General features: G+C 42.5%; 1 protein-coding gene across 1 annotated transcript; it reads right to left on the bottom strand.

The window, feature by feature from the left end:
• Window positions 1-17,030: 17,030 nt before the first annotated feature.
• On the bottom strand, window positions 17,031-26,272 carry SOD2 (superoxide dismutase 2). Its single transcript, XM_075707859.1, has 5 exons — window positions 26,198-26,272; window positions 24,841-25,043; window positions 20,518-20,634; window positions 18,598-18,777; window positions 17,031-17,219 (listed from the first exon to the last, which is right to left on the bottom strand). The coding sequence occupies exons 1-5, from the start codon at window positions 26,224-26,226 to the stop codon at window positions 17,074-17,076; spliced, it is 675 nt and encodes a 224-aa protein (XP_075563974.1). The 5' UTR covers window positions 26,227-26,272; the 3' UTR covers window positions 17,031-17,073.
• Window positions 26,273-27,782: the final 1,510 nt, after the last annotated feature.

The raw sequence follows: 27,782 nt of genomic DNA, 5'->3' as shown, positions 1-27,782 counted from the left end.
TAACCCCTTATGCCATGGGGCCCAGAAGAGCATCACAGTCTCTGCTGTTCTGCCTGTCATAAGCAGCTTTTTTTTTTTTTTTTTTTTTCCTGGAAAATCACAGGGTGTTCAAATGGCTGGTGAGGTTGGATCAATGTGAAATCACAGAGAGGTGAACATCACTGCTCATGCTGCAAGCAAGCCCTTGTGATGCTGCAGCTGTTACTATTTTACTTGCAATACCACAGTCCCGAATCTTGAATCTTCTGGTTGGGAATCTAGCGTACCAGATCTTGATATGGCTGTCAGCAAAAAGGCTCAGTATAACCTTACCAGAGGTGGTGCATGATCCCAAAGCCTTGCTGAAAAGGCCTATCCCGTAACTGGATGGGTCCTGACCCTGTTCCTCTTTATTCTCCTCGCTGTCTGAAGTGTCTCCGTTTTACCACATCTCCTCTAATAGCACGGTTAGTCATTTGCTCACTTTTAGATGTACAACACCCCTGGGAGGGTCAGCAATTTCCCCATCTCCTTCTAAAGACAAACACAGCACACACTGAGGTGTCAGGAATGCTTCCAGCTGCCTCTTCACCAGGCAGACACAATACTTAAAAGACACCTTGTGTGCAGCAACAAATACAGTTACTGTAAACTTTTTCCCCAGTACCTAGACAGCCACGGAAAGAGAGAAAGGTTGGGGCGGGGGGGGGGGGTTGTTGTTGGAGTGTGTTTTAAGAGTGTCTAGTACCATGGATTGTAGCAAGTAACTAAGTCTCCTGAGTGGCAAAATAATATAAAGAAATTAATTAGCAGAACAAAGTAATTATATGGAGTAAATGTATAAGAGCAATTGATTCAGCCATCCCCCTTACATTCTCAAGTGATGTGCCATTGTTCTAAAAAGGGAAGACACCGAATGCCAACATGCAAAGATTTAATATGCTTTTTCCCTTAGGCTAAACTAAAGAAAAATTGGCTACACTTTCCTGGAGTTAACAGCAAGCAGGTCACATTTACCATCCTGCCACTTATGTTCAAGAACTAGCAATTTAACTGTTCCTAAATGGGTTGGTTTGGCCCTCCTGAAACTGCAGATGGGTTGTGGTTTATATGCAATCTTATCTGCTAGAAGTGACTAATATTAGAATAACATGGCACAGCAATCTTGGCATTCTGGAAAGCTGGTGAGATCCTAGCCCCAAATTCTCCTGCTTAAATGCTGCTGGTAATTTCAGTGGTGTTTGTGTTATTACTATGATTTATGTATATAAGTCCCAGATAAGTTACCCACAAAGGAAAAAATAATTGACAAATTCTCCACTAGCCTTCTGAGTTGTTTTTTCCCCTCCTGGGATCGAAATTTCTTTAGAAAAAAGATTATTATTCTCTCCCCACAGCTATAAATTCCTCAGCCAGCTCCTCTATTACCACGCAGTCTGCTGGGCATATTCCAGAATTATTTCTGAAGTTTTCTCAGACTTCCATATAAGTCCAAAAATTCCACAGTCCACTCCATGCCAGCATGACAGCCGACCCTTACTGCTTGGTATAAATTTTTGAAACACCCAGTTCCGCTGATGCTGAGCAGCCAGTTTCACTGATCGGTAAATTAAGGACACAAAATCCACATAGGACTTTGGGCAAGTGCTGCCGCAATAATCACACGCGTCTCTCCAGCAACTGCAGTGCTTTGTAGCAAACCAACCTGCCCCAGAAGCCATGGGGACAGGAAGCATCCGGCTATCCCCACGTGGTCGAGCATTGATCACCTCCAGAGAAAGCGGTGTTGTGGGGCAGTTATAAAAAAGAGGGGGGGGGAACCCCAATATTTGTGCAAAAATACATGGATGGTACAAACCAAAATAACAGTCCTCTGTTGGAGGCAAATAAATTACTCCCAGGCTCCAAGTCAAGCATGATTTGAAGAGCTTTGTGAAAATAGATGCAGCGTCCTCAGCATGGTGGTGTTCATGGTGAGGGCTTCCCACCGGGACCTGGTGTCCCAAGCATGCTGTGGCTCCCACGCCTGCCATGGGCTGGAGGTGCAATGCAAGCATCTGCTCATGGCCTGTGCATCCCTGTTCCCTGCTAAAAGAGCGAATTAGCCAACAATAACAGTGTTTGTTTTGTTGCCATCTCAGTAGACACTCTAATAGTGCTAATAGGAAAAAGAAACCTCACCAGCGAAGGGAAAGGTCAGAAGGCTAATAAAATAAATGCAGCTATTGTGCGTTCACTTGGCAATTCATAAGGGAGTTTGATTTTCTTTTCTTTTCTTTTCTTTTTTTTCTTCAGTAGTAAGAGAGTCCACTGACGAATCAAAAATGAAATTTCAGCTTTCACACAAGGTTTGTTACTGACAGCCACATCATTGCAGAGTCAGGAATTTTAGAGATTTAGGTTTACACTTGCTAGATTTCCCCCCTCACTTCATTTCTTTGTTTTTTGAGGTTTTTTTCCAGTCAGTTCTGGGTATCAAAGAGAAGTAGTGTCATTCACAAGACCATACAGGAGATGCCTTTTGGCAGCTCAGTTAAATAAAGCAAAGCATGGGAACATGAAACTGGCTTGTGAACATCTTAATGAAGTTTTTACTCTACAGAAAAACCTATTGCTCACCACATATAACCTATCTTCTTGGCAACCTGAGTCTTCTGCCTACATTAGTCCTATAGCAACTTAGTCCTCCCATGAGAGTTTCCTATCCAAACTTCTCATTCTACTGGAAAAAAAAAAAAATTATATTACATCAGTCAGATTCAGATGGGGATTAGTTGTTGCTGTCTCTAAAAGAGAGATCATCTTTTCTTTTTGAGGCTCTCTTGTATCATATGGGATTGGTTGGCCTTGGAAAACCTGGTTGTTCCATACACTTTAGTGCAGAGGCTCAGACTAGCCACAGGCATCCTACTAATCTACAGGGTTACACACATTAGTAAGAGGGAGGCACGGATTTGAATGAAGCTCTCAGCATCTGATGGGAGGAAGAACTCAACTTCTCATCAGGGAGAAAGAAAGAGTAAAGCAAACTGAGAACTGAGAAATGGAAGAAAAATATACTAAATTTACTACTGGCTTTAAAACACAAAGAGACACTGTGAACATCCATTTGATATAAATTCCTGCATAAGCCAGGCAATGACATGATTGATTACCTCCAAACAAATACATGGTTAGTTCCTCTGCAGCTGTAATTACAGCTATCTTCAGAAAAAGAGCATTTACTTGCATGCCAACATAGCAGTATTTTACCAGCATCACCCATTCACCTTTTGGGAATATATTCCTATACCCCTTTTCAGACGCTGGATGAGAATTCTTGTGCAAAAATACCTCAGACATGGCCAATACATTCACTAGGGGACCTCAGAAGAATACGGGATGTTCCAGACCTCTTTATTAGAGAACACATACTGCTATTCAAACTTCTTCTAAGTCAACATCCCTCAGAGGAAGAACTGTCTCAGATTTTTCTATGAGCTCTCATTACCACAGCGATATTTATGGCTGTGCCTTAGGGGTAGCAAGCAGACAGCCTAGCCCGTCCCGTGCACAGCCATCAGTCCGTGGGCCCTACTTACACAGAGTGTTCTTTTAATTCACATTTCATCTTAGGCCAAGGGTTCAGGCAATGACCTTCTAGACACCACCATAGCCCCAGCAGTAATTGCTTGGACAGAATTTTGTGCCATGTTCAATTTCTTACCCTTAATCTGTTAAATGGTAGCGAAAGAAGAGCACACAGCCCATTTGTTCATAGCTGTTCCAATCCAGTGTTATTGATCAGACATTCACAGACTGTCGTCATGCTGGATGGGTCCCCCAAGGGCTCTTTCAGTTCCCAATGAAAAAATACAAACCACTTCTCAGAATATTCAAGATTTCTCCAAATACATACAAATCTGATGTGTCTTCAGAAAGCAGCAGAAGCAGAAGCATTTTTCTGGTCTCTGTTGCTTGTGTCCCTTCTGAAGTATATCAATGTCCTGTCTCTTAAGGAAATTGCAATTGAAATTTCCCAGAGGACTTGTGAAGAATGAAAGTTTTATGTGCTGGGGACGCAGGACAAGACGGCAGTCAGGACCTCATGGACTTCTGCAGCTTTAGAGAAATGTTGAGACCTGCCTGATACAGAGATCACTGAAATGCAGCTGATTTCTTACTCCATGACACTCCTGGCTATTAATACCACATGTGACAAATTTAACGTAAATTGGAGATAAATGTAATTGTTCAGAATTCAGACCTCTATGTACTGACATCCCAAATTCACCTGTTTCTTCAACTCATTTTTTATCAAAAGTTTCACTAGCTTCAGGAAATTTTCACCTGAATCTGGGCCAGTTTAAGTTTTTAATTGAAATACCTTGCTTGTATTAGTTCCAAACCAAATTAAGTTTATTAATCATTCATTGTAAATGGGATCCACTCAAAGCTTGAAACTCAAAACCAAGTTCAGAGAGTAAAGGTTGCATGCCAAATTTGAAGAAAAAAATTCACCTGGCTCTCAGCAAAAAAAACATTTTGCAAAGGAAAGATAACATACAAATCAATCATTTTAAATGCAGAATATATATTTCAGGGCAACTTTCACATTGTTTTCTACGTAATGCCACATTCCCAAAAGTACCACATGATTATCTGCCAGCTGTATCAAGTACCACTTCCATTCTCTACGATGTTGTGACACTTCATCATATTAGGAAGAACACAAGATACTTTTACAGTTCATTTTGTTTGCATTTTGGCCACCTTGAATGATGGATGAAGCACAGTATTGTGAAATGCCTACATGTCCTACTAAACCAGAGCAACCCTTTGTTTAATGGAAAAGGTGAATTTGATTTTTATTTGGTCCCATTAAAAAGCGCAGTCCCAGTTAAAGGCATATGACAAAGAGCAGAAAGTAGTTCACAGAAAGGTTACAGGAAAGCAGTAGGTCTGCCTAAGTTCCTACCAGAGCAATGCAAGGCTGGACTCCAAGAAGAATGAAACGAAAGCAGGTCACTTCAGCATGACAGCTCTTGCTTTTTCATAGAATCACAGAATCATAGAATCATTTAGGTTGGAAAAGACCTTTAAGATCATCCAGTCCAACCATTAGCCTAACATTACCAAGTCCACCACTAAACCAGTTAAGGGTAGAGTAGTAATTTCATGTTTCCTGGCTTGGGGGCTGGATTATTTTTTAATGAAAGTAAAAACTAGGAATCATTAAGGTTGGAAAGGTCCTCTAAGATCATCAGTCCAACCATCAACCCAATACCACTATGCCCACTAAACCATGTCCCAAAGTGCCACGTCTAGTTGATAGTGTACCACGAACAATAGTAGGGAATTCCTGAGGAAAAAGATGAAAAAGACTTTTTGGTTTTGTTCAAAAACTGATTTTTTAATTTGTATGGCATGATCTGCAGAGTTTTAGAGAGCACAAGAAGCAGCCAGGGCTTACCATTGTCTGTTCCCTTCTCTCTCTTGCCACATGGCAAAGGAAGTGACATAAAATGGATTATTTTGTTCCTATGGAAATAAATGCCATCTCCTGCTGGAATTGCTCTTCCCTGCCTGCGTAGATCATGTCTTAACAGACAGCTATCTGCTGGATTCATCCCGCTGCCTGCTCTGCCTGAGTCATGGTGATCTGGGGTGCGCAACTGCTGTCGATCAGAAAAGGTGGATGTTTGAATCTGGGCCATCTATACATCAGACAATAAACTCCACAAGCAGCTACAGGCTCTTCTGGGAGCGTTTTCTCTGGCAAGAAGGAGCAACTACCTCTAGGAGAGCAGAGGGTCCGTACATGTGTTAACGCTGCTTAGTTTAATGTTAGTTCAAATTGAGAGTGAAGGCTATTGTGGAATTGGATATTGTTTGGTCTAGGTGGGGCCTGTCTCTTATTTGATGTATTTTTCTTAAAGATTAATGTTAGCAAGGCTGGGGCATTCTCGATAATCCTTGACTGCAAGCTGAGAACTTGACAGATTAAATCAATGGAAATGACGGGTTGTTTTGGGTGGATGGTGGTGATACTAACTCCTGTGGGCAGGTTTTAATCCAAAAAAATACTGTAACAGATAACCAAATAACTGGCTTTCTACAAGCACAGGGGGGTTTGTTTGCTTTTGCTGTTTTCCAGTTACATCCTTTTTCTGATTCCTTGTTTTTTTCAGAAATTTTTTACAAGTTTCTCACCATTACCAAGAACAGCATACAAATTAGTACAAAAGACAAACCAGAGGCTCTCTCCTCTCTCTGCCTCTTCCACTGCATTTGTTTTTCTGGTCAAGGTAAGGGATAAACCCTGATCACTTCTGCAAGAGAAGCTGAGGTTGTGTTGCTTTAAAAAAGCATGTTATTATCCCAATTTTCAGCCTATAGGGGTTTTTTTTTGCTTTTCCCTGAAAAAAAAACCATTAAAAACTTGTGCTGTGACTTTGCAATAATTCTCTCCTTTTGATGTGCAGTCTTACAGGTAGTTCTTTCTTCTTTTTCACTTATTATTCATGTTGCTGATTCCTACTTAATGATATATTTACTTTTGTGCTATATTTAATTTAGCGCTCATTAACATAACCCAAATGTCACTGCCAACTGCCACCAAGACAGTCATTCTGACTTTAGACGAACAAATTCATTGTGAATTCCTTTAAAAAAAATGCCACTCCACAGCCTAAGTATCTGTAGAAGGAGAAGTCTAAATTTGATCATGACGAAAATCAGTAAATCAGAGTTCTTGTTTAGCTGCCGTTACATGTTCTCTGACTCAGTCAACAAATTAATTTCATTCCTCTTCCCCTTTCAAGCCAATAGAAAATAGTTTCATGGAGCTGGAAAATGCTTTGGGCAAGACTGGGGGAAGCAAATAGCTTATTTACAGAATACGGGGTGTTGACTGATTCAAAATGTCTTGCCAATTCATCTGAAGTCACCAAATGCTTGGAGCCAGAAAGAGGATGCAGGGCTCAGTTAGTGGAATGAGACCATGATGAGGGCAGACGGCTCTCCTTGAGCAGCCAGGACACTGCCCGCAGCATTTTTTGGAAATCCAGAGTCTCCTTTCTAGGTGAGCATCTCGGGCACTAGGCTGGAGGGGGTCACCTCTGTCTGACTGCCCCAGTTAATGAGCATTTCAGTAATTTTGGCTGCAGGAACGCAGAATTCATCACATCAGAAACGCCCCTGGCATGGCAGGCAGGGCACTCTGGTGAGAGGTATATGTTCAGGTCCACTTCAGCAGAGGAAGAATTCAATGTTGCTTTCCTGCATTTTGGAGGAGCACCCTAACTGCCCACCTGGAGAGCAGAGGCAAAGCTGCAGCATCTGTCTCCTCAGTCCTTGCATGAACAGTGCTGCGGTCCCACCCTTTTTCATTCATCCAGAAGTAAATCAAGGGGGAAAAGCCGAAGGTCTCATTTCCTTGGCGGAGGTGGGGAGGAAAACAAAACATATTTCTCCTGAATTTCAGTTCAGCGGCTAACAGGAAGCCTTCATTTTTATGACATTCATAGTGCAGGACTAGCATCTCACATCTATGATACATCTGGGTAATTACAAGAGCAGTTCCAGCCCAAGCAATAGCTTTTTAAGACCAAGGCTTCAGTGATGAAGCAATATGAGACCCATACACATATACTGCCACTTGGATTAACCTGGCAACATGTACATGTAAACAAGTTCTAATGGTGGACGCCTTCTGTCCTTCCAACACATTGTCAGCTCATGCTCTGCCACGAGGGGTGAGTTCCTCTCCAATACTCAGTCATAGCGGGGAATCAAAGCATGGAAACCACATGAGCAGAGATTACACAGCCTCCCGAGTTTGGCAGCCAGATGTTGGATTGCAAGAGTGAGCATAACCAGATGGGTTTTCTGCCATTTTTTCTCCAAACACACAGAAGAGGTTAATAGAATGACACACACAGATAAGCTCATGATCACATTTGCATGTTCAGACACATACACATATTAGCCTCTTCAAAACTGTAATCCCTAAGGATCCATAATTGGACAGCACAGCTGGGATTTTTAGATGTCAGGTCCAGCTCAGACCCTACAAGAAGCTCCAAGTGAGCAACAGCCAGACTAGGACTTCTCTGTATCGCTGCCTCAACGCCGGGACCAGCGCAGGGGTGCAGTCCACAGAATCCCTCTGACGCTGGCTCCAAGTGTGCTCCTGGGCGCAGCACATGGGGACAGATTCTCAGCTCGCCATGGACAGCTTTGCTCTTTTCTAACCATGCAAAACTGCCCTACAGTGAGCTCTTTGGGATTTGCAATAACAAATACAGCAGGAAGATCGTTGCACTGTTGTGACACGCCAGCTGCCGATGCAAAGGGCTCAGGCAAAGGAGAGAGGGCTTTGATGGGACAGTCCAACATCCCAACATGAGCTAGCTCCTCGGATACTTAGAATCATAGAATCATAGAATCGTTTAGGTTGGAAAAGACCTTTAAGATCATCCAGTCCAACCATTAACCTACACTACCAAGTCTACTCTAAGCCAATCAAGGGTAGACTAGACTAAACCATGTCCCGAAGTGCCACATCTACCCGTTTTTTGAACACTTCCAGGGATAGTGACTCCACTACCTCTCTGGGCAGCCTGTTCCAATGCTTGACCACCCTTTCCGTAAAGAAATTTTTCCTAATTTCCAACCTAAACCTTCTCTGAGGCCACAGAAACATAATTCTTTCTAACCACGCTGACATCAGAGCTCACTGGAGAGAAATCTGGGCAGGTCAGCCCAGAAATCAGTAGATGCAGATGTTACTTTCAAGGACCAATTTCAGGGCTGAACCCTCATCACACCTGTATCCGTCCCGCAGTGTATATGCCAGACGGCCACATCTGGAACAAAAACATTTAGTTCAATTTAACATCCTGTGCTTTCTCCTGTACAAAACACAGGTTTGACAATCACACACACAATGTGCGTTGCACAGTCCCACATCAGCTGGAGAGAATGCATTTAGGACAGCAAAGAACATCAGCAGATGGACAACAACAACCGCTTAACTGCTACAATTTATGTTTAAGATAAAACAAAATCCAGGAACAACTCCAGTTCCCAGCTAGATAATACAGAAAAGCAGCAGTCCTGGCTCTGAACCACTTTTAACTGACCTGGATCTCATGAAGGCAAGGGGAAAACTCCCATTGGAGCTTTTGACTCTCAGACAGGCTAATTCCAGTTTATTTTTACCATTTTATTTAGTTTTGCAAAAAAGCACTAAGCCCTACACTTAGCTCTCAGAAATAATATTTCTCCATCCCCAAAAAATCCAGGTGAGAGTTTTAGTTTTGCGATCCTTATTCTCTCATAAGAAAAACCAATAAGCAGAAATACATGAGCATTTCTTCCCCGTAAACATCAGCACAGCTTATTCAAATTAAACCCAAGGTCTTGTGAAATGGCTTGAAATCTTAAGTAGAGGTGGGGGAGCCCAGGTGGAAGAAAAGGGTAAATGGATTCTGACACAAGTTTCTCTCAGCATCTTGGGAAATGAACTCAAACACTCAGAGGACCCAAGAGCTGAGCTCTTCTCCACTAGAGGGGCATGCTGTCCAGGTTTGTGTGCGTCTTTTACAGGAGGGAGAAGTTGAAGCCAGTCCAGTGATGCATCATTTGAAAGACTGCATTTCCCCTCCTCCCTACAGCCTCCTACTCAACACAATTCCACTTGAGGGCTGAGTGGCTGGAAACATCCCAGTGAAGCATTTAGTCAGAAGACAAACACAGAGATACACAGACAAGAGAGGGTGAGCTTTCTGAAATACTACCTGGGTGAGCCCAAAATGCTTTGTTTCAAACAGCTCTGTCTGAATGACCTTTGGAGAAGCCTGAGGCTTGAAGCCTATGACAGCTGCCCTGACAGACAAGAACATCAGACTTCCCCAGCAGCTGTGGGGCCTGGGGAGCTTCTGGATTCATGGAAATACTGACAAGTTTTCAATTCTGGCCAGTTTTGACCACAGCCAAATTTCAAAATTCCTGCGAACTGCAAGCCCTTGCTTTTAGCTACCTCAGGTCTGAATTTCTAGAGGCATAACAGAGGTTGCAATATTACCCATTCCTGTCAAGGCCAAGTACTGAAATAGTACAAGTCAGCCCTTCTTAGAATTGTGGCATTACCTTCAAATCATGACAATTAAATTAAGACATGTTCTTTCTCCTTACCTCCTGGTTTGCATTCCTCTGACGTGCCAGGGATAATCTTGAAAAAAAACAGTGTGAAAACTTTTAACCTTCTCTTAAAAAATAAGGGAAAACTGAAATGCCTGTGCAGTAGTCTTCTGATACTGCCCGTGTTGCAAAACTCATTGATAAAAATAGCTGAATTACCATGCTACTTGCTTCTAGATCTGATTTCTTAGAGCTACAGCTCTATTGCCAGTAGCATGAAGGACAAGCCCTTAAGATGCAAGCATTATGGAGCAGCAGTGGGAAGGAGCCCAGCTACAAGAAACTAAAGCACTGCAGAGCTCGCTCTGAAGGACGTGGCCCTCAATAAGGGACCTCAGCAGAAGTAGGGAGAAGCCGGGGAAGCAGAGCCTTGGTTCCTCCCCAGAAAAAAGGTGAAAAAACCAAGAAAGGACCAGGGAAATTGTAGTCCAACTGAAGACAGACCTGGACTTTGGAAAGTTTTTACCTTCCCTAGCAGGGCAAAACTCCCCTAGAGGAAGTCAGGTTCTGGAAGTCCCCAGCCTGTCTGCAAATACCTCGTGCAGTAACCAGCAACTTTTGCATGTTTCCCCAGAGTTTTGGAGAAATTAATACCTTCAGAAAACTGCCATTTCTTCTGCGACTTTATGTGCAACAGGAGCCCACAACTATTGGACTGCCAGTCATTTCACATAGCCCTAATGCTAAGACTCCCCAAGTGCTGCGCTGTAGTGAGTTCTCTGTGTTCCAGGGATTTGCCATCAACCCAAAGGGGTGCTTAAAAGCACCGCCGTGGGATACGTCTGTCAGAGAGCTGCTTCAGTGGTGTCACAAGGCTACGTGGGTCTACCACCAGCTCTGGCAGGTCCAGGCAGCAGGTTTGCTGACTTGCCTCTGTGCTAATTGGTCCATCCGTCTCTTCAGGTGAGAAGATCCAGTGAAAAGCTGGAGTTTCACTGGAGCAGCAACAGCCCTGGGAGGCAGCACCATTGTAACTGTAAACCTCCATGCCTCAGGTAGCCTGCTGTGTACTCTCTGCAGTCTTGGCTTAATTACAGCAATGTAACAGACTTCATCTCCTGCAGTTAAATCTCTGGTCTCTGGGCTTGAAAAACCATTCAGAACGTCATGGACATTGTATGTCGCTACACAGAGATAGTTAGAGCCTGATGAGGCAGCCAGGTGGGAATCCTAGAAGCATCTTCATTTTAATTAGGAGTACCTTCCTCTAGCCTTGTCTGCCTGGCTTTAGCTATAGCAAGACCTATATTTGACTGTATGGATTAAAATAAATTGTCTCCTCTACGGCAGCGTTGCCTCCTCCCCACATGCTGACAGGTAGCTTCAGTGGCAGGGGTGACTGATTATTTAGGAAGCAGAAGCAACAGCCCAAACAGTTCTCCTGTGCAGTGAGAGCACATGAGCTGCTTCTTAACCCGCCTCTTGGAAATTCAACTCAGAAGCCGTACCGACAGCGGAGTAAAGCAGACACACACCCCCACCTACTGGGAAACGCACAACCCCGGGTCTCTGGGGCAGGAGCAGCTTCAGCTCTGCAGTCAGACACGGACACCTACCGCCAACCCCCAGCGCAGCTTTGCTTCTTGAATCTAAGGGGTAAAAACAGCCATGATGAAATCCGAGGGCATTACTTTTAATCATTAAGCAGAAAGCACTTTAAGGAAAAGGCAGGTTAAGCCTACTAAGTTACCAGTATTTTATCCGCTTGGTATTAGACATGACTGCAAACACAACTCTTGCTTTATACTAGTGCAATGATTAACTTCTGCAAGGTCAATGCAATAGGCATGTAAAATGCTAGAAGGGCATAGCAGCATTTTAAGCCTATTTTGCGACACTAGAGAGAACTAAATTCTTGAATGCAAAACAAAGAAAAGTAAGTCTTCTGTAAATAAAGAGGTTTTAGTACGTCTGTAAGAGCCTACCAGCTTACAAGCTGAGTCATCAACAGTGTTTTCTGGAGACAGTCTGGGGTTTACTACTACTTTTTTTTTTTTTTTTAATACATGCTTGAGATAAGGGTGAAATAAATAATTGTGAGGTGGAAAGTAGCAGCTGGATGAAAAAAAGCATCTTTTATCTATTTCCATTTCAGACTGCTCAGTAAAGACATCTCCAGACCCTTTCTGTTTCAAGAAGTTGATGGTTGAGTCCCCATCCCTGGAGGTATTTAAAAGACGTGTAGACGTGGTGCTTAGGGACACGGTTTAGTGGAGGACTTGGCAGCGCTAGGTTTACGGTTGGACTCGATGATCTAAAAGGTCTTTTCCAACCCAAGCGATTCCATGATTCCACGAAGCGCGGGATGAAGGCGCCACCCTCCGGGCTCGCTGTGACCCGCCACCGCCTCAGCCCCGCCACCCGCCACGGAGGGACTGCGGAAAGGCTGCAAGAGCTCAGTTTGGCTGGCCTTCAATTACTTTTCTAGTACAGAATGAGACACACATGCTTTGCAACTCCTATTAGCCTTCAAACGTCTTTTACAGGTCAGCAAAAAATCACAAATGTGCACTTGCATTTCACAGCAGCATACCGCCCTTTGAGACTTGGTTGCATCTGTTTCTGAAAAGAAGTTCAGCCGCTTGAAATCTGTTTGTGGTCTGCAAACCAAAGTCTCCAAGTGCAGCAGCTTTGCCACCTGTGAGTATTTCTTATGGGATCACCCTGGTGCACTTTGTTCTTCTGATTCATAATACACAATCATTTCCAAGAGGATTTGGGTTAGGTACTGCACTTCTTTTCCCCTCTTGAAAATAATTCCAAGTTCTTGTTTTACCATATTGCAGCCTACACACAAATTAACTGCGTATACATACACAACATCTTCATAAGCAACGCAGTTAAGCAGAGACTGACAAAAGCTAGGCTCAGGGGGACTGTCAGGATACAAACCTGCTGCAACTCTTCTGCTTGGCCCAGCTCAAAGACCGATTCAGCTAGCACTGAAGTCAGAAAACTCATTGTTCCTGTCATGCGGATCAACCCTGCAAGTAATTTCATGTTCATTGATGAGAGATACCCTGCACAGTTCAGGCTGGAGACAACTTTACACACACAGCTACTATTTTTACCGTTAGGGTCAGGAACCTCTAGGTAGAACAAACTGTATTAGTAGTTTAGTTTTTGAGTAACAGGTCTTAGACTCGTCCGTCCAGACAGGGCATGTGAGATTGGCTGTAATTATTTACCTTCCTGTTTCTCAGTTCATGTAGGTAGAGGCACACCTGCCTACCTCCGCAGCAACTTCTGTAATGCAAAGCGCTAGTTCGGAATAGTGCAGCAGTTCCAAGTTTACCTTCCAGCACAGATTAGTAAGAGGTTGCTGTACTTTTACTGCCCAGACAGCCGAGAGCTTTGCTAGCAGACTTGCTAAATTATAGGCACGAACTTCAGTTCCTATTGTCACGAGAACCACTAGGACTTTTTCCAGATTTCACAGAGGTTTGGTGTTAAGACACTTTAACTAAGCTCTTCCTTCAAACAAACCACACAACCAACCTTTGTCCTTTATAATTGCCCACCAGAACAAGCATGAAGTCATTTTCATTGCACCAGTGTTCCTACTATTTGCCTTCAACATTTAGTAAATCTTCATCTTCCTATTCCACAAACATTCCTGTTTGTATACAGCTTTGGACTTTCTACGTTCAGACTTTAAGACAGGATACAGGGCATCAGGACAAGTTCACCAGCTGACTGTAAGCAGATGAGCAGAGCTGCTTCTTAACCTGGTGCAGAGCAGAAACGGAGCCTTACCAGCACATGTTGGGTCCCACACTGCCGGCTTTAAAGCCTCAGCAAGAGCTGGTCCTGCTTGAGAGGCTCTCCACGGCTTACCTCCTCAGCGCCTTAACTCAGGCTTCCTCCATAGCTTAAGCATTCCCTTCCAGAGCACCAGTCTATAAGTACGTTTACCTCTCAGTTCTTTAAGAGCACACAGTACCAAGAAGATGCCCGACATATGCGCTACGGCACTCGCCAACAAAGCCCTGCCCCAGCATTCACTCCCTGAGGGACGCAGCACTAGGGTTTTTTGATCTCTGTTATATGGTATTTCACCATATCATATGGTCTTGAATAATGAAAGAAAAAAGGACTCCACGGTTTCCTTCATCTTCAGGCAGACTCCATGGTAGACACAACACGCCTTCTCCGTACTTTGAAGGTACTTCGAAGGTACTTCTGGAAAGTAAGAAGCCAAGGACTCTCTTCATATCTTAAGTGCCTGTTCCTCCTCTAAAAAAATGCCACTGATTCACCCCCACTCAATCCACCTTATCTGCAGGGTTTCAGTAAGCTGAAGTTTGACAACTAAAACCTAAGTATTGGCCTTGACTAATCCAGATACCAACCCAACTTACTTAAATTGCTTTCTATCCATAGCTAGCTACACATGATTTACAAGTTATGATAAATACTGTTCCTTCCTCCAATAATTATCAACAACATTAATCAACTCTGTAACTAATATTAAGCCCTTAAAAAGCTTTTCCGTCAATAGTCTTGCAACAGGAATACTGGGGGCTATGTAATATATTTTGCATTAATTTAAGCATTCTGAAGTGCTTAGAAGGAAACACATGAGGACAGAGGCTGGGAACATTAAGTTGGGAAGATGGGTTTCAAAATAAACTGATCACCCCAGTAAATAACTACAGCAAAAATTTAGTTTTGAGTTGCCATCTAGAAAGTATAATTCTTCCTGCCAGAAGCTTCTGTCAGGGAAAAATCTATGTGATGCCAGCATTTACTTATCAAGACCCAGGATTCCTCTCTAAGAAGAAAAGCTGAGCAGTTTGAGACCAGCAAGAATGCAGACCCTTCAGTAGGCTTTTTTTTTAAATTCAAGTCAAAAGCTGCCAGACTGATTATCAATAGACTTACTTTTCTTCATCACTGCTGTCACACCCTCAGAGGCAAACCAAGGGTGTGAGGGATGATGATATAAATTTTAAACAAGATTATGAAGCAATCCAGAAGCTCAAGCTGCATATCTGAGACGAGATCTAGGCCTACAGAAAAAATGTCCCACAGCAGGGGAAAAAAAAAAAAACAAACCACTTCAAATGCAAAATACGCTATATTTGCATAACTCACTCTTATTCACAACACAGATCTCTTACCAGTCGCAGCTTTGGCTACCACAGACTGTTCCTACGGTGGTGGCAGTTTCTCTTCCTGCACCTGCTAATGAAAGGCACTTCTTTATGAACACTTCTCTCCTTAATCTTACTTGATACTTCAAAATAGCAGCCTAGCAGTATGGTAATGTAAGCCTTGTCCTGGTTTCAGCTGGGATAGAGTTAGTTTTCTTCCTAGTAGCAGGCATAGTGCTGTGATTTGGATTTAGTAGAAGAATGCTGATAACACACTGATGTTTTAGTTGTTGCTGAGTACTGCTTATGCTAGTCAAGGACTTTTCAGCTTCCCATGCTCTGCCGGGTGCACAGGAAGCTGGGAGGGGGCACAGCCAGAAGAGTTGATCCAAACTGACCAAAGGGCTATTCCATACCATATGACATCATGCTCAGTATAGAAACTGGGGGGGGTTGGCCGGGGAGCAGCAATCGCTGCTCGGGAACTGTCTGGGTATCGGTCGGTGGGTGGTGAGCAATTGCATTGTGCATCACTTGCTTTGTATATTGTTATTATCATTATTATATTGTTATTATTATCATTACTATTTTACTTTATTTCAATTATTAAACTGTTCTTATCTCAACCCAGGAGTGTTTCTCACTCTTACTCCTCCGATTCTCTCCCCCAACCTGTCGGGGTAGGGGGAGTGAGCGAGCAGCTGCGTGGTGCTTAGTTGCTGGCTGGGGCTAAACCACGACAGCCTATTCCTTGTTTCCCTGAGAATCCATCCTGAACTTAAAGGAGCATACTAAGAAAGCTCGAAGAAAACTTAGGCACAAGGTACTATGTACATCCAGTAGCATCCACTCTGAAATACTTCCAAGACTTAGCAAAAAAAGCAAAACACACCAACAATTTCCTGTATTTTTCGAGACCTTTTGGGCATGCTCCTTTACACCAGATGGTACTTCATTCCTGCCTCAGGCATTAATTTCAACTTGTTATAACTGCTTCAGGAATACAGCTATACAGAAACAATTTATACTTGATATATGCACATAATCAGTCTCCTAAGTTAAAGGATGTTTTAGGATACACTTGAATAGCTAGTATGGAATGAGTATCACATGCTGTCATTCAGTTCCTGTAAGAACAATTTAGCCTGACCCAGTACTGTCATCTCTTGCCCAAGGTAACACTTCAAAAGCTAGTGCATCAGTGCAATAGATGAAGATCTCACTTAAGGGATCCAGGAAAAGGTACGGATGACTGAACACAGTCAGTCAGGCAGGCACAGCCAGGCCTATTCCCCCTTTCACCTATCTTTCTGATCTGTAAGAAAGCTCCATACCCTGTAATACAACAAATTACAAGAGGCATTTCTTTCTCCAACCATTTTCAAATCAAGGAAGTAACTGGACCAGCTGTTACTAAAAACGAGTCTCTTACAGACAGTTACAGAAGATTCTTCTTTTGAGTTTTATTTGTTTACAGCAACATGAAGTACATGTTTCCACTTAGGTATTTTAGTGCAACAAGGAAATCCATTACCTCAATAAGCTTCAGCAAGGTGATCTATGTTTCTATATGCAATGGAAAAGATTATTGTCTCCCTTTATTGCACAACAGTTTAAAGCTTCAAAAGTCTAAGTAAATAGCTCTCACAGAATTAAACAGGCAGACACTTTGCTTGATCATGAAATGCTTTTGTTGGATGAGCTAAGTGCTTTCTGCAGTAGAGCAATTCATTTGTAAGCCACAGGCACTACTACAAGAGTGGTATCAGAGTAGAAGTGGTGACATTTTAGTAGTCTGTGCAAGAATGCCACTCTACTTCTTGCAAGTTGCATATCTTGAAGACACATTCTCCCAGTTGATCACATTCCAGATGGCTTTCAAATAATCAGGTCGAACATTTTTATACTGCAGATAATAAGCATGTTCCCATACATCGATTCCTAGCAAAGGAATGAGACCTGTTAAAAAAAAAAAAAAAAAAAAAAAAAGGAAAATAAATTTTGTGGTAAATCTGTGAAAACACACTTTACATGTAAGTCTGATATTGCATGCTGCAGTTGTACCCAATTTCTGAGCCTTTATCTGCAGGAAGACAAAGAGCTCCCCAGCACACAGGTGCTTATTGCAACATTTTACAGAATTGTTTGCTCTCCACACACACACATATTGCATAAACCAAAAGAGCTGATTAAGATAAACACGTATGAATACTCTAGCACTGCCTTGAAGACATAACTGAAACAAGATTAAGTCATTTTTGAAAGGTTTACATCTTTTGCATAGTTACGCAAGCATTTTCATTAAAAGTTACACCATGAAGGAGTCTCTTGCCATGCCAGTTTGCTTCCAATATTTTAATCACAAGTTATTAATTGTCTAATTACTTTCCTTGCTTTTGTGCTAAAATATCAGTCTCACTGAATTTTTAATGGCGAGTTTTCATGGGGAGAGTGGTGAAATTTACCCACATTATGCCGTATGTCCCTATAATAAAATTATTCTTTTTTTTTTTCCCTACCGATAAGCAAGACACGGACTGCTGACAATACATGAAATTCCTTGCCATTCTCTATGAATTCTACAGAACGTGTTTTAAAGATATCTGCAATAGGATTTGGACAAACAGCCACTGTGGGCAGGATTCTCACTGGCCGTGAGCTCTTCCCTCCATCAAGGGCGTCCAGCCTGCCATCATCACTGCCATGTCACTCTAAGCAAGTAAAAATATCTTTAATGATCATGGCCAGAATTAGGCTGCTTGCCTAGCTTAAGACTTATCCCCATCCAAGGCTTGTTTAATTGACATCCATTACTCTCTACCAATATGAAGGAAGCACATTATAAGCCTTCCACTTTAAACCCAGCCTACATAGTAACAAGAGTTACTCTGTACACCTTCCTCTCTCCTGTTGTCTGGCCTACACCGACAGTTCTGTGAATAGCCCCTCTGCCACAGAAAACAATCTGAAGGTAGGAGGCATAATCTTCCTCGATACAGGCAAGCTACTCCAGTTACTCAAAAATAATCCAAAGGAACCTAAGCTAAAACTATCGCCTAAGACAGAGCACTTTCATAATATGCCCCATCTATTTCCTCTCTGACTAGACAGACTTTAAACCCTACTGTTCTTCACAGTTTTTAAGTCCTGCTTTACAAATGCTGTTTTAAAAATTGCAACTGTTTTTCACTTCTGCTGGTAGTGATACTTGGTTTTCCAGCCCTATTTATCCAGCAATTTCTTCTCAGCATTTGCCCACAAACCGCTTTTCAGATCTCATATACTTGCCTATGAAATCTATAAAGAGAGAAGCAGAGGGGAAGGAAAGAAACCTGACCTGTTGTTCCTTGCAAAGGGTCTTGATTTGCACAAGCTGCTATTTGTAGGCGCCCCTGCTCTTTGTTATAGCCAAGCCACCCCCAGCCTGATCCTTGAACACCAACTGATACGGTTGTCAGCTTCTCCTTGAAGTTTGCGAAGGAACCAAAGTCACGCTTGATGGCTTCCATCAATTCTCCTTTAAAAAAAGCACAGAAAGATCACAGAACGTCAGGTACTTAACATCTTCCAATTTCCAGATATCACCTGGAAAGAAAAGGAAAGAGGAGCAGAAGCATTTGGGCTCTGTGGGAAGGAAGTGTCTAGACAGAGTAGTTGCATCATTAATTAACAGTTCTAACCCAACATGCTTAAGAGGGCAAGCAGACTGGAGAGAAATTAGTGCAGTAGTCAAACATGCTGTCCTCAAAAACACAGTCAGGGTGCTATCAACAGGACACTCAGGCATTTACATTCTTGTCTAAAAGGAAAGGGAACGCCACAGAGGAGGACTAGGAAAGAAGGTAAAGAGCTAGTTTGCATATCTAGAAGGGCAACACTAAGTGGCTGCGACTTCTTTGTCTTAATACAAAGAAATATTCGGACATCTTTGATATCAATATAATAAACCTACAAATAGTAAGAGGTATTTAACCACTTCCCTCAGATTTTAGATTTACATCTGCTTCTACAGTTAAGTAGTCTATTTGATATGGATAAGTAGTCTCCATGATTCTTTATTATACAGTTAAGCTAACCTGTGCTGGGGCAAAAGGAACAGAAACTATAATTGTTTAGTGTAACAATGCACTCTCAAACTACTTCCTTTCCCCTACACCCTAGCACACTTGTGGTTTTCAGATATTTAAGTGTTTTCTCAAAACCTGAAGGTATCTACGCTCCTCTCTAATTAGCTCTAATCAACAGGTGTAAGAATACTTTATACAGTGCAATGCTGGAGAATTCTTCATTCTTCACTCCTTCCACCGTCAGACAGATGGTCTTGAAAATCTCTTGGTGATAGCTGCAAGTGCATCTTAAGACAGGCTTTAGCACGCTTCCTATGAAAGCCCTCAAGTTGAAACTGAAAGATGACATTTTAGGCTTACTGACTTTCACAGAAATTGGGAGACAAAAATCAAGGCTTTAAAGCATCTTTTCTGAGAATGTCTTCTAAAAAAAAGCTCTACCAGAAATGGACTGGTATCAGAACTGCTTGCTGAAATTTCAGCTTCAAAACTTTATGCTCTAGTCTTAACTAGATAATCTTCAGAGCACCTCTGTACTTCCATGGTAGAGTCAGAAGTCACAAGCAGATGTCACCTACGAATGCTGAACCGGAGTATAAAGCACCTGAAGCCCACCAATTTACAAACAGGCATATAAGCCTCATTCAAAAACCCTCAAGTTTATCACAACAGCTTTTGTGAGATCTGTATTATAGGGCCTTTACCTTTAATTGCAGATCACACAGATAATCACTACTCTATCTTCCCAAAGGGGATTTCTTCCTTTAGGCTTTAACTGCTGAACTATCCTTATTTAAATTGGAGCATAAATCCAGACACTAGGTTGGGTGGTCTGCAGCACATTTCTTCCTATTCTGTTAATTGACTACATATATGGGAACTTAATTAGCATAGCTTTGGAAAACTATTTTCTCATATGAAGATGGAAAGGACAATATGCAGAAATAGCCAAGTATTTTGCAGTGTACACAATCAGATTTAGAAATTAAAAACACTTAGCACAGGGCTAGCTTTTTATATTCTTGGCTTGCATCTGAAAAACGCTGAATTCCTCAGAACTGTGTTAACTGTCATAGCCAAATTAACTCTGAAAAATAAAGATCCTTTAGACTCTTTTAAAAAGAGAAAAGATCATCAGTTCTACCGGTCAATTAAAACTGACACAATAAACCATTGTAACAAGCACTAACCTTTAGGCTCTCCTCCTCCATTAGGTGAAAGGTTTGTCCAGAAGATGGTGTGATTGATATGACCCCCACCATTGAACTTCAGTGCAGGCTGAAGCGACACTTGAGTTGTAACATCACCTAAGGATGCAGAAGATAAAAATACATACATAAATAAAAACATCATCATCACCACAGTAGTCACTAAGTTGCCACTAAGCCTCCATCGATCTCCAAAATCTTTCAAGTCTTACTAGTCTATAACATGCCTATAGAAAAGGTAAGATTTGTGACTGTCATCAGTCACGGATGTAAAATACGGATGTATTTTAGATAATCACTGACATAAACTACATTAAAGATTTCTTTGACCTGTAATGAATGATATGTGATCTGCCAATATTGCACTTCAGGCAGTATCAGGCAACCCGTATTACACACAAGATCTACCGCCATTCTACATCAGAGTAAAGCAACTAGTAGAGCCAAAACATTTTAAGGACCCAGCACTTGTAAATTGCTCAGTATTAACACTACAAGACAAGAACATTGTTCACCCATTAACACACTGATTTGCAAACCAAGAATTTTTAAACTTTTTAAACAATTTACAAGACAAACAGTTTGTGCTTCAGAGAAAGCTGATATGTACAGTGAGCATGTACACGAATGAAATGTCCTTCTCCCTCCTATTTTTTTGTTCTGTTTTGGTTTTTTTGGAATGAGGTACTTGCAGGAAGACGTAATGACCCAGATAATTTTACTCCGCGTTACAGAACCCTGCATCTGAAATCAAGATCAGACAGCCCTGTACTTCCTCCCTCTCCGCAAAATGTCATATTCCTTAAAAGAATTCAGTAGTGCTTTGTGCCTCTGAATGGTGTTGCACCACTTCAACACAAATGTTTTTAATGTTATCATGGCTTTTAAAAGAATCGAAACATTTCAAAGGTTTTTGAAGCTTCTTCCACCACTCCAATACATTCTCTAATAAGAAATCAGTGGGGGCAGCTGTTTCCTCCACTCACTTTCAGGAATGAGTGGTGTTAGTCTTACTATAGCAATAAATGAGCCATCTTAACACAGACATGAAGGCAAGCCACAAAGCAGTAGCATACCTGTTACTAAGGTTTTAATACAGGATTCCAGGTTCTCAGCATCTCCTCAAACCCTTCAGAAACTACATCAGCCTTCATAAGTTTCATACAAATAAAGTATCTGGATGAAGCTGTTCCAATATAACTCACAAGTCCCCCCAAAAATACAGAATTCAATGCTTTGCTAAAATAAATTACAGTAGCACTCAATCACACACCCGTGACTTTCTGGTTTTGCTGGAAACGACCACTGTTATAGTAAAAAAGTTTCCTTAAGATGCAGAAACTAATTCTTAAAAATAATTTTGTCCCTACACCAATTCACTATCACATGCAATACGGTTTATTTTTTTCCCATTCAGAAAAATACCTGTGAGTTAAAAAACAGTCTATGACTAATATGTGATCTCTGCATCTCCAGTCCTAATAATACCCAGAGCAACAAAACCAGAGGGGTACAGGACTGGAACAAAGCATCCAATGCAGGCAGTTAGTACAACCACTACTCACTGAATTCAGGTATCAAGTTAAGAACGAGACAACTCTCACGCCCAGTCAAATGGCATCTTTGGGACATATTCCTTGAATTTTGCATGCCTTCATGACACTTTTAAGTTCATCCAGAGCACACAACATATCACACAGGCCAGAAATGCAAAAATAACCCAGGATGTCTTCAATGTCTTTATCACTGTTTATTCCACCATTCCTTAGAGTAATCCATTCCCCAGAACCACTAGGCACCAGAGATGGCATTTGACCATTGTCCTTAAAACACAGTATTTGTGGTGCTGTCAGATCAGTCCTGCTGAACTTTACACTGGAAAAGACAATGGAAAAGAAGCAACTTGCCCTTAAGTTACAGCAAAAGTATCTTGGAATTTATCTGTATACAGAGTCCCTGGCCTTTGCTGCAGCTTACCACATTCCTCAACACAGCCATAGAGGACAATTCAGTAAACCAAGACAGGCAGCTTAGAGGTGCTCCAGAGACTAGTCAGCTCAGTTTCTCAGTCTACTGAGGGTCATCTGCTTCCTTGTAAGAGCAGTAAGTAAAGCACTAGAGGTCACATGACTGTCAGAAAAGAGCAGGGAAAATTCTGGTAGGCACAAGTTTTCATTGAAAGTAAGTTTCAAGTTGATATCCTTTAATTAGCCAATCCTGTGCATTTTGATGAACCAGTAATATCAGAACCAGCTTATGCTGAAACAAATAACAAAGTCCTGTGCTGCACCCTATCGCAGAAGTGCCTACTCATTTTCAAATGAGCTGACAACATAAGCCAATGGGACTCAACTCAAGAGAATGAGAATGATCAAAGTTTTTAAGCATGGAAAAAGAATGACAATACTCATATGCCACCTCATTCCCTCAGTATTGTCATTCTTTTTCCATACTTAAAAAGTAGGCTCAGACTTTGCCCTTTCCTAAATCCTGGTCTTCAAAGTGTTTCTAACGAGGGTCAAAATACTACACACAGTATACCGGGATACCAACTGGGGGAAAAAAAAAAAAAGCCAAATCAAAACACACACACACACACACATCACAAGCAAATAGTTGTCTGCTTTGATGTGGGTGACCACCACCACTATCTTATCAGTTTGCAAAATAATGCCTGCAAAATCCTTATGGAAAGATTAACCTTTACCTCTAGATACACCATTTCCAAAGCAAGCGATGAAAGCCTATCAAAGGATAGTATTTTTAAAAAACACCTAGAATAGAATAGAATCAAATCATTAAGGTTGTAAAAGACCTCTAAGATCATCAGTCCAACCATCAACCCAACACCACCATGCCTACTAAACCATGTCCCAAAGTGCCACGTTGACACATTTTTTTAACACCTCCAGGGGTGGTGACTCCACCACCTCTCTGGGCAGCCTGTTCCAATGCTTGACCTCAAAGGATCCACAACACTGCAGATGTTTCTGCTAACCACAAATTCTGCCTCCACTAGTGGCTGAAGCCTTGGTCATTAAACACCCTGAAGTCACATGAGCAGCAGATCCACTGATTTCTTATAGTTCAGGTTCCCTCCTCAATTCTGTTTGCACTAATTAAATCTCCAGAATACAACTTTCCTGGATCCACCGCTGGCAGAACTAAACAGCAGCCATTCTTGATTGCCAGATTCTTAATCAAATCCCATTAGTTCATTAATTTAGACTGCACAAATTATTTTTAGGCTTACCCAGGCACTTGAAAATCTCTAAACTTTCATACGTAACCAACCTCCTCTATTCAAGCACACTAGCATTTATCAAGGGCTGCAGGGTTCAAGTTTACTTAGATATTGACAATCCTCACTTTCATCCAAGCCCAAGCAGTTAAATTGTACTGTGAACCTACCTGCCAACCAGACAGAAGTTAGCCTATAAAGTAATCACTTCTTAGAGGTAAACTGATACTCTTCAGAAAGATCATCACAACAAACACAGAAAACATTCCACCTTCTTAAAAGACATGCGTTATTTCACACACTTTCATCAGTTCAACTAAAAGACTGAAAGAAGATTTGAAAAAAGCATTTCATGTGTTTCAGTGTTGCTCAGCTAGAACAACCATAAAGTTTTCGCAGAAGTCAGTAGATTCAATCTGAGATCTTAACAAAAAATTCCACAATGGCTTGCTGTATATTTTAGTCTCTCACACTGGCATGCAAGCTACGTGACTCCTTACTCTGACCCACTGGCATAACTGACACCCAAATTCAGATCTCTTCACTGGGTGTCGTATACATTAACTGCACATTTGTCTTACCTCCATTTGCAGGCGACTAAGATTATTTCACAACAGTCAGCAGAGCATCTGATGTGAAAACAAGCAAGTTGCACAAATTTTACTTTACATAAGTTTGTTACTAACCTTTCAGTATGAAGTATTTGTTTAGTAAAATGACTGCAATTTCCTACTGACTCAGCCTTTAGTTCAAGTTATTAATGTAAATATGGACTAAATCCACAACAATGCATTTTCTTCTAGTTTTACAGTACTACAGAGAACAGAATTCATGCTTTTTAGTTACATCTAGTTTCCAATTATCAGCACCACTGAAGCTTACAATGAAAGCTTGTTCCTAATAGCTTTTCACTTTATTTAAAAAAAAAAAAAAGCTTGAGTTAGTTTCTTTTAAAAGTTTTGGATTATCTATCTCCCCTGGAAAGAAGGGCTATCCATTTTTTTCTCCTATATTATCTATGTCAACTAGCTTCCATCTCATCTGTTGGCTGTGGATATACAAACCTTTTGCCAGTGCCTCTTTGTATTTGTCCTCCGCAACATTCAGGTTGTTCACGTAGGTGGCGTGATGTTTGCTATGGTGCAGCTGCATGATCTCTGCATTAATATGAGGTTCCAGAGCTCCATAGTCATATGGCAAGTCAGGAAGAGTGTGCTTTTGCCTGGAGACCAAGCATCCCAATGGTGCTATGAACTTGGCACTGCTTCTAGAAGAGAAAACCAGAAGGAAGTAGTCTTATTCTGCACTTAGGCTTTACCACTGAAACCATGACTGCTATGATCAGCTGCCCTAAGTACAGAGGGTGATATCTTAGATAAAGAAATCAAATTTCCATTTTTCCAGAGCTCAAAGCAAGCACGCTCTGTAGCTTAATTGCAGAGGTTAATTCACATAAAGGTCACAGATCTAGGGCTTCGCAATGTAGAGCTGTCACTTCTCAAATCAAGCCCCCCAAGCTACTGCAGAGTCACATGCCTTCCCATGTACGCAGGCAAGGCAAAGATGGGGAAAGGGAAAGCCAGCAGTAACACACTGATGTTCAAAGCTTCACTTTATTGATTAAAAAGCAGAAGTCAAGACATCCCTGGTAAGTTTCCCTCCCTCACTACACAAAAGGTCCCTGCATTGAAAAACAGAAAGGTTGAGAAACCCACAGAGTCACTGGGTTCCCAGGGCTGAACCTCTTTAGCATTAACGCCTCTCCTCTGCCAACACCACACGTGCTTCACTGTCCCTATGGCGGGTGCTGGAAAAACTGCACGCTGCGTGAGGACAGGGCAGCTGCAATGTCCAGCACAGAAAACCACGCAGGTTCTTGGTTACCCTTCCCCATTTTAACACCTTGCACTTGTGAGGAGACATGACCATAATAAAAGGAGAACCGCTGGGCTGGGAGGAAGGTCAACTCCTGAGGGCCTTTTATGTTTCGCTGGTGACCTTGGCATAAACCAGGCACAAACTAACAGCAAAACCCTCGGGACCAAGCGAGGCCAAACGCGGCGACCCTGCCTAGCAAAGATAAGGGGATTTGGCAGCAACACATCAAGCAACGGCGGAGGGCGAGGGCAGAACCTGGGAGGATGAAAGGACAACCGCCAGCTGCCCCCCCACCCCGGCTGCGCCGCTGCCCGGGCCGGCGCCGAGCCCCGCGGGGCCGCCGGCAGCAGCGCGACCTCCCTCCTCCCGAAATGGCGGGGAGCCGCTGAGGGGCAAGAAGAGGGGGGGGCTACCCCACCGCCTCCTCCTCCCTTCCCACCCATCGCTCGGCCGCGCAGGGCGAGGGCGGCCCGGCCGCCGCCTCACGCTGCGAGGGTCTGGCCGCCATTACGCTCCCTCACCCCTCCGCGGCGCGGCTCTCACCTGCCCCCCGAGGCGAGGCGGCACAACATGGCGGCTACCTCACGGCCGGGCGCTACACCGACGGCGCAACCGCGTCTTCGCCCGCCCTCGGCACCGCCCGCCCCGCCGCCGGTCCCCGCCCCAGATGGGGCGGGGACCGGCGGCGGGGCGGGCGGTGCCGAGGGCGGGCAGCTGAGCTTCGCTTCCGTGGAAGCTCGGTTGGCGTGGGGCCTTGCCCGCCTCAGCGCCCTGAGGAGGAGGACTTAAGCCCAAGAGGAGCCTCTGCCAAGCAGAAAAGTGCCAGGAGCTTCTTCTGCCTCTTGGGTACCGGAGAGGATAGAGCAGCACAAGACAGCCATAAGTAAGCTCTGAAAACCTGCCTGGCAAAGAAACGTTTCTGTCAGTTTACCGGCAGGACCAGCAGCGCTTACAAATATCTTTTCAGCCGTTTTGTCTATGACTTACTTTTTTTTTGGTTCATTTCTGTTCTTTTCCTCATCTTGGTGCGCATCTTGTTTCCCAGCATCTGTTTTCTTCCTGGTAGCAATTCAACGGCCTTTAACGCTGATGAAAATCCTTCGTTCGGGTACCTTAAACCCCCATCAGCTAAAATAATTGGTATAGTTAGTGCAAATGAGTTCAAAGACCCATTAAAAATCGGTTCTCCCGAAAGGTCAGTAAGAACTCTTCCCTCAGAGTTAGGAGACACTCTGCAGACAAGACAAACATTAGGTAAAATTTGAATTGTATGGAAATCGTCTCTGCTACCACAAGCCCCTCAGTCTTTTGGTTTTTGTCTTTTTAAATAAACACACACTGTAAGACCTTACAGAACCCACATTTATCAGACTATAAAAACACAAGTTACAAAAATTCAGTGGGGGTTAAGTCTGAACAAACTTCTTGAAAATAAATTGCCTTATCTTGGAAATTGCCGAGACCACCGCACGGGGAATCTCAGCCTACTGTGAGGCACAGTACAGCACTGTGTGTCTGTCCACCCACTCCTTGAAGGACCCTAGAAAACCACGTTAATTTACTTTCACTTATCAGCCAGCAGTACTTTCTGGAAATCTGAGCAGTGAAAATAACTGCTTTATCAACAGATACAGTAAAAGGTGAATTGCCTGAAATCAACAGGAGGTTTGGAAACAAGATTTTTTTCCCCTGAATGCTGAAAATCTACACAGCAAGATTTAGGCGGTACCGAATTTTAAAGAGGAGTATGTTGTATTTATTGGTGATCAATAAAATGTCATCTTTTGTTAAAACGAACCAAATGCACTCAGGATTATTAAATGTCATAATATAGGCACTGACAGCCAGGCAAGAACATGAATATTACTGGTTTTAGCATTTCTTTATGTATTATTATACTGCAATTGACTAGTGCTTTGCAATAAGTGTTCCAAGAAAGCAAGTTAATTATATGATGCATTTTATTAACTGGTGCAGTTACTGGGTTGCTTTCATTGGGGGGGGGAAATCAAATAAAACACCTTAGCCTGCTTATTTAGAACATACCTTCTAAGCAGAGAAAGCTCTTACCTTACAATTATGTTCCTTCAACAAGTTAAGCTAACTTCTAGTCTGAGGATATAATTTG

This window comes from Pelecanus crispus, chromosome 3, assembly GCF_030463565.1.
Source record: "Pelecanus crispus isolate bPelCri1 chromosome 3, bPelCri1.pri, whole genome shotgun sequence".
Classification (NCBI taxonomy): domain Eukaryota; kingdom Metazoa; phylum Chordata; class Aves; order Pelecaniformes; family Pelecanidae; genus Pelecanus; species Pelecanus crispus.
Note: the sequence above shows the minus strand (reverse complement) of the source record. Positions and strands in the feature narration are given on the sequence as shown.

Bases quoted from the DNA above. Each gene is read 5' to 3' on its own strand.
- SOD2 (XM_075707859.1), bottom strand. From the start codon at position 26,226: ATGTTGTGCCGCCTCGCCTCGGGGGGCAG. The intron at 25,044-26,197 runs GTGAGAGCCGCG...TTTCTCTTCTAG, and splicing joins CGCCTCGCCTCGGGGGGCAG to AAGCAGTGCCAAGTTCATAG. The intron at 18,778-20,517 runs GTTAGTGCTTGT...CTTTTTTTAAAG, and splicing joins TGGAGGAGGAGAGCCTAAAG to GAGAATTGATGGAAGCCATC.